This window comes from Gavialis gangeticus, unplaced genomic scaffold (genome assembly GCF_001723915.1).
Source record: "Gavialis gangeticus isolate Ggan-Ray unplaced genomic scaffold, GavGan_comp1, whole genome shotgun sequence".
In the NCBI taxonomy this organism is placed as follows: domain Eukaryota; kingdom Metazoa; phylum Chordata; order Crocodylia; family Gavialidae; genus Gavialis; species Gavialis gangeticus.
Genome location: NW_017729022.1, coordinates 127175475 through 127182236, shown reverse-complemented (window position 1 = coordinate 127182236; position 6762 = coordinate 127175475). Strand labels below are relative to the sequence as shown.

General features: G+C 47.2%; 1 protein-coding gene across 1 annotated transcript; it reads left to right on the top strand.

Annotated features, from left to right (window-relative positions):
* The first annotated feature begins 2434 nt into the window (after positions 1 to 2434).
* Positions 2435 to 6486, top strand: BANF2 (barrier to autointegration factor 2). The gene is made up of 3 exons (XM_019516715.1): positions 2435 to 2646; positions 4309 to 4437; positions 6188 to 6486. The coding sequence occupies exons 1-3, from the start codon at positions 2638 to 2640 to the stop codon at positions 6332 to 6334; spliced, it is 285 nt and encodes a 94-aa protein (XP_019372260.1). The 5' UTR covers positions 2435 to 2637; the 3' UTR covers positions 6335 to 6486.
* Positions 6487 to 6762: the final 276 nt, after the last annotated feature.

Sequence of the window (6762 nt, the reverse complement as noted above, 5' to 3'; positions counted from 1 at the left end):
GCCTTGGTGAGGCCGCAGCTGGAGTACTGCGTCCAGTTTTGGGCTCCACAATTCAAAAAGGATGTGGAGAAGCTTGAGAGAGTCCAGAGAAGAGCCACGTGCATGATCAGAGGTCAGGAAAACAGACCTTACGACGACAGGCTGAGAGCCATGGGACTCTTTAGCCTGAAAAGGCGCAGGCTCAGGGGAGATCTGATGGCCACCTATAAGTTTATTAGGGGTGACCACCAGGATCTGGGGGAATGTTTGTTCACCAGAGCGCCCCAAGGGATGACGAGGTCAAACAGTTATAAACTACTGCGAGACCGTTTCAGGCTGGACATGAGGAAGAATTTCTTTACTGTCTGAGCCCCCAAGGTCTGGAACAGCCTGCCATCGGAGGTGGTTCGAGCACCTACATTGAACACCTTCAGGAGCAAATTGGATGCTTATCTTGCTGGGATCCTATGACCCCAGCTGACTTCCTGCCCTTCAGGTGGAGGGCTGGACCCGATGAACTTCCAAGGTCCCTTCCAGCCCTAATGTCTATGAAATCTATGAAATCTTCTGGTGTGTTTTGACAGGTGCTTTTATTGTTTGAGATTTGATTAAACAGCTCTTTTGCTAGGACAGTGCAAATGCCTAGTCTGTATGGCAGCTGAGCATGGTGTGGAGTGTCATGAGAAAAAGTTAGGAGGGATTATAAACATAGCCCCTGTACTGGATAGCTTGTGGCTTAGGTGTGTTTGTGCCTATGGATCTTAATGAGATTATTGATTTCAGCCTCTGTGGCTTGTCCTGTTTCTCTTCCTCTTCAGAAAACACGCCTTGTCTGTTGTGTTGTAAGCGTCCTTGGGAGTAGCCATGGGTCATGTCATGTCTCCTCTGATGGCAAAGTCTAGGGAAGGTTTTGGGGGAGGAAAAACCCATGTCTTTCCCCTTTCAAGTGTTCCTCTCTCTGTCCCTCTGTGCTTGAAGGGCCATCAGAGAAGTTGACTCCTTCCTTGAGAAAGTTGATGGGGATGTAGTGGAAGAGTAGACCCTTCTTTGGTGTCCCAATACTGCAGGCTCCACATGTCTTTATGAGGTGGAGAAGGGTCTCCAGTGAGTGGGTGGGTCATGCAGCTTGTCACTACAGTGCCTTTTCAGTGGAGTACCTGCTGGGTGTTGAGAATAGCTTGCTCCACCACCCTGGTGGCACAGGCTGCCAGTGGGGTCCCGGGCAAGTGAGGATGAAGCTATAGCGATGCGACTCTTTCACCTAATGGGCTAGGGGCACAACCTCATCCTGTTTAATGCTGAACTATGTGTCCTTGTTTCAGCACTTAGCTAGTGCTCAGGCTCTGGGGAACGGAGGTTCTGGTGAGTCAAACAGGCTAATGGAGTCCTTGAGTACCTTCATGCCCTCTTTCCCCTGGGACACGGCAGCTCCTCCCACTCTGTTCTCACCCCAGGGCTTCTAGTGAGTCACCTCCACTCCACACGAGTCCCAGAGCAGCCTGCCCCTTGCATACTACAATGAGGATGCTGGCTGAGACTCTCCAAGGTATTGCTAATTTGAAACAAAGAAACAAACACATTTCTCGCTCCCCTGTCTACTTCCCCAGTACCCACCAGAATTACCACCTCTTCCTCTTGTGGCCCACGGGCCCCATGGCAGGTGCCTCAGCTGCTCACATTGAAGATCTGTTTCCCTTTTATGCCACGATTTGCTTTCCTGTTGAGATAACCAAGGTTGCACTGGTTTTTGTGGATACGCTGATATCAGGCCTGATCTTGCAGGTGCCCTGAAGGTCAGGAAGTCAAGACTGAGCCCTTAAAACTTCCACAGCTGTGGCCAAATTTCCAAGGAGCTCCTTCCCCGAGTCCCCTTCCCCATGGGTGCTTCTGGATACTGAGCACTCTGACACCGGCTGCTGATCAAGGGGCTGCAACTGGAGCTGAGCTCCCTTGAAAACCTGGCCCTGACTACAGATATGAGCCCTTTCCTTTTTAAAGTGCTAGAACCCAGCTACCTGCGCTGAAGTCATCAGATGCATGAGATGCTCCCTATCTCTCGAATCAGGCCTATGAACACTATGGGCTAAAACCTTTTGGTGACTTTAAAATATCCCTCTTCTGTGGGTAGGGCTGTGGCATGACATGCATTGTTTCTCCCTGAGCTGCATTTGTGTGCTATATTTGTTTTTTTGCCACTCTGTAAAATATTTATGGCTGCGTGGTTGTAGCTGACAAGCGTGAGTACTGGAGCCTGCAGGCATTTTTCCTGCCAAAATCTCTAGTTGGCTTTGATCAGGACTTTCTGAATGGGAAAACGTGAAGAGTCCAGCACCTTGCAGGGCAGATAATGTATTTGGCACAGTGGGCATTGTCCTGCAAAAAAAGAATGATGTCACAGTGCAAGAAGGTTCCAGAAGCTTGTGATTCCTGGTGTCAGCGGGGGAGCAGGTCTCCAAACCAAGTCACAGTGGCAAGGGAGCTGTAAGGCCCATGTCTGAGTGTCATGCTGCTTGCAGACCTAGGATAGACTCAGTCTTCTTGGCCCTTCTCAGTCAAAGTCTGTGAGAAGGTGCAGGCGTGTCCTCCATTTCTTTGACCTGTATCAGCAAGGATCTCTGCCATCCCCTTTCTGCTGAGAATTTGTCTCCATCATCCCAGATGGCTGAGGTGAGCATATGAGGGACTGACAGACAGGCAAGGAAAGACAAGTGATGTCTGTGCTGTGGAGAAATCGGGAGTTAAGAGCTGTACATGGTAGGGGAGGACTCTGCTTCTCCCCTCTGCAGGCCCATGCAGAGTCATTAAACACTGACTTCACCTACGCAGGGGAAATCGATGTCTCAGCAGCCGTAGAGGTCCACCAGCAATATCAATTTGGATACGTTAACCTTGTCTACACTATTGGTAGCAAGGCACTACTGCATCATTGCCAGAAAACACCTGCTCGTTTCCCAGCGTAAACCCACCGGAGGCATGAGGCAGCATTGACAATGAAGCCAAAATTCTCCAACTTTGCAGGTTTCTATTCCTGGGTATCATCTTGACAACTTGCATCTGATCTTCAGATCAGCTGCTGAGACAAAGTAGTTAGCACTAAATTCCAGCAAGTAAGAAATCAAGTGAAGATGAACTAGAACCTCTTTTATGGCATAGAAAATGATATCTATGTGGGAATACAATTGCTGAGTTCAAGTGAGGCCAGTTGCCTGATTTGGGGCATCATCTTATGGAAAAGGGTCAGAATACCATGCAAGAAACATTGGATGGCCTTGAGTAGTAGAAAGCATGTGGTCATGCACTTAGGAACTAATAACAGGAATGGCTGCAACAAGCAGGGAGGTCCACAGTTGGAAATGGCTGAGATAGGGAAGGACTTGGGTGTACTAGCTAGTAAGGAGACGGCTGAGCCGCCAGTGTTAGGCAGCCACGAAAAACCAGACATGAGCCCAGGAACGTATCAGACAGGGCATTTCCAGTTCTGTCAGAAAAGTACTCTTGTACCCAGATCTGGTGAGACTTTGTCTAGAGTACTGTGTATGCTTCTGGTCAGCTGATGCACTCAGACTAGAGCAAGTGCAGAGAAGGACTCCTAGGATTATTGGGGAAATAGGAAAACTAGAAGAGATGGGCTTGTTTAGCTTATCAGTAGGAAGGCTGAGAGGGGATATCTGTAAATACATCTGGGTGTAAACACCAGGGAAGCAGAAGGGCTCTTTGAGTTGTCGGGTAATGTTGGTACCAGAACGAGTGGGTATAAAACTCAGCAGGAACAACTTTAGGTTGGAAATTAGAAGCAGGTTTCTGACCCTCAGAGCAGAGAGATTTTGAAGCATCCTGCTTGTGGGAGAATTGGGGGCAAAAAATCTGTTTCCACATCAGCACTTAATTGGCTTATGTCGGGGATCATGTGAGATGGTTTATGATGGCAGGAGACAGGACCACGTGACCTATGAGGTCCCATCAGGTGTGGGGTCTGTGAGGGACCCCTCCCTCGCTGCTGAGGCAGGGCTAAGGTTAGCTCCAGGCTTCCAAATGAAAGCTACCCGTCTTGGCTATATATGAGTTATGTCTAACCCTCCAAACTCACATTTGCTGTTCTTACTTTCTGACATCAATCATCAACAGCAAATACGATGGGCTGGGGGAGATGCTGAACTGGTGTGCTATGTAGATAGCTTTGAGATTAAAAGGAGAGACATTTGGCTAGGAGTAAATGGGCTACATGGGTGATTCTTGTCTTCCAAGATGACCCCGAGAATTGTAATCTCATTGTAGGCCATTTATGGATTCATATTCACCTGACTTTTCCTCTTCCTGCCGCTGTTCCAGATGATGGCTATCAGCACCCAAAAGTTCAATGTGTTTGTATCTGAGCCAATGGGTGACAAGGATATTACAAAAGTAGATGGGATTAATGATGAGCTCGGAATGAAATTAGCTGCAAAAGGCTTTAACAAGGTAATCTCCCTTCTTCCTTACCAGGCTCCTTTTATTTCCCTTTTTTCTTTTCTTTTTCTTTTCTTTTTTTTACTCAGTGAGTACCATGGGATTATTTCATTAAAGAGGTGTTGTCTGTAACTTGTGATCAAGCATCTCCTGCTAAGAGCATTTCAGCACAATATATTAATCTGAAATGTGGAGTGCAGTTCCACTGAATTATTCAAAGGAATTGATGCTAAATGTTACACAAAGGGACAAAGTCAAATACCTTGGGTCCTAAAATTGATGCAGTTTGACAGTTACTCCATCTTCAAGGTCTACCCAGTAATGTTCCAACCATGCCTTTCGGGCGTTTTCAACCACTTGTCATTGTTGTTGCAGAATTTGTTTGTTTAAAGGCCAAGAGGACTTCCCATGGGGGAGAAGGAGGTGGTTTGGAAGCTGTGTTTATGGAATTGAAAATTCAAAGCCTACAGTTCTTGTGATGAGGCTGGTAGCAGCCACAGTAAAGAGGGTTAAGATACTAAAGTTACAGGACCAGTTTGGGAAATTCCACTGATGGATAAGCTGGACCCTGTGAGGCAGCATAGGCTTTTACTGTCCTACTCCCTATCCTTGGATGCCCTTAAGCCATCTCCCACATGGAAAACAATTATATCACTCCTACTCCCATTTATCTTGGGTGTTGAAAGGCTGGTCAATAGAAAGGGACATGGGAAGCTCTCTGGCAGGGTTTTAAGAGCAGAGTCATTTCCACCTACCTGTATTTGTGATCATTTGAGTGGTTAATATGTACCGTGGGCACAACCGTATGTGTGGTGAGCTGGGTGGTTAATACAAAATAGACTGTGGTCACCATGTGCAGGCCATGTCTCTTCCTAGTACATGCCGCTACCATGTACCATTCTGAGCTCCTCCTGCTCAGTCTGCACTGAACTGGAGTACTAATGGGCAGGTGGCAGAGTCCTTGAAAAAGTCTTTTAGGTGACAATGTCAGTCAAGGCAGGTCAGTGTGTAAACACCACAGCTGCAAGGCTCTCACAAACTAGAATTTCAAGCGACAATCCATTCACGACACAGCAAACTGAATGAGGAATTGTTTCTAGCTTTGACTCATGCCCTGCATAAAGTCACAGCAGAAACTGGCCCAGTGTTTCCTGGAGTATTGCAAGGATGGTGTAAACCTGCAGAAGTTTGGCATCATGAAACAAGCCCCTTTTAAGGGAATCAGGGCATGAAGTTGCATGAAACTTAGTAACTTCATGGATGCTTATGGAGCTGGGAAATAATAGGAGAAGCTTTTGGCACTGTGGAAAGGGAATCTGTTGTCAGCTCGTACCAGAGGAAACGAAACACTTTGACTACTAAGTCTTGGTGATCTTGTTCCTCTTGGTCTACAGATCTCAGCCCCATTTTATAAATGGACAATTCTCTTTACATAGGCAGTGCCCAGCAAAATAGTTACTCCTTTTGACCCGCACAGTGAGCGGAAATGAAGGGTCTCATGGGCTCTTCTGGTGTGGAGAAGAACTTTACAGTGGAATTGGGTTCTTTCTGATGCAACCCTGTCTTGTTACAAAGAATATGTGAAGTCCCATTTCCTTGAGCCACAGGAGTAAAAATGCAGATGAGACCTTCCTTGACTGCAGTGAGCACCTTTCAAAGCAGCCAGCTGCTGTGTGTCGTACAGGTTAATTGGGTGCCTGGCTCAGTGGTTGGGATCAGGGGGCAAAAATACTAGCTTGTGCTGTTCCCTTCTTCCTTGCAGGCATACATCCTTCTGGGCCAGTTCCTCTTGTTGAAAAAGGACTCTGCAGTTTTCCAGAGATGGCTGAAAGGGACTTATGGAGCCAGTCCCACTGAGGCTCAGCGGTGTGCTTCCTGCCTGTTGGAGTGGTGCGGTTCCTTCCTGTAAAGACCTGCCCACTAAGCCTTGATGGTAGACTTAGCAGGACTCTTCCAAGGGCTGAAATAAAGCAGCTCTTGAATGAATTGTACAGCCCAAATGGCTTATATTTGGATAGTTTCTGCTGTCCCCAATCCTGTAAATGCTTGTGTGCAGGGACTGAGCTTGTTCTTGGGCAAAGCAGGTCACATGCTGCCTTTAGGGAGCTCTGTGAATCCTCACTGTATCTATGACCAGAGTCCTAGCATGGTGCAAATAGGGAAATCTGGAACATCCTGATTTTAGGTGAACTGTTAACTAAAATCCTGGTTCAGCAAGGTACATAAGCAGATGCTTAACTTGAACTGCAGGACTGGTGCTGCTGCCCTTGGGCATCTAGGCCTCATGCTTTAGTTTAGAGAAGCGTTTTAATTCCCTGCAAATCTGGGCTTAAAAGG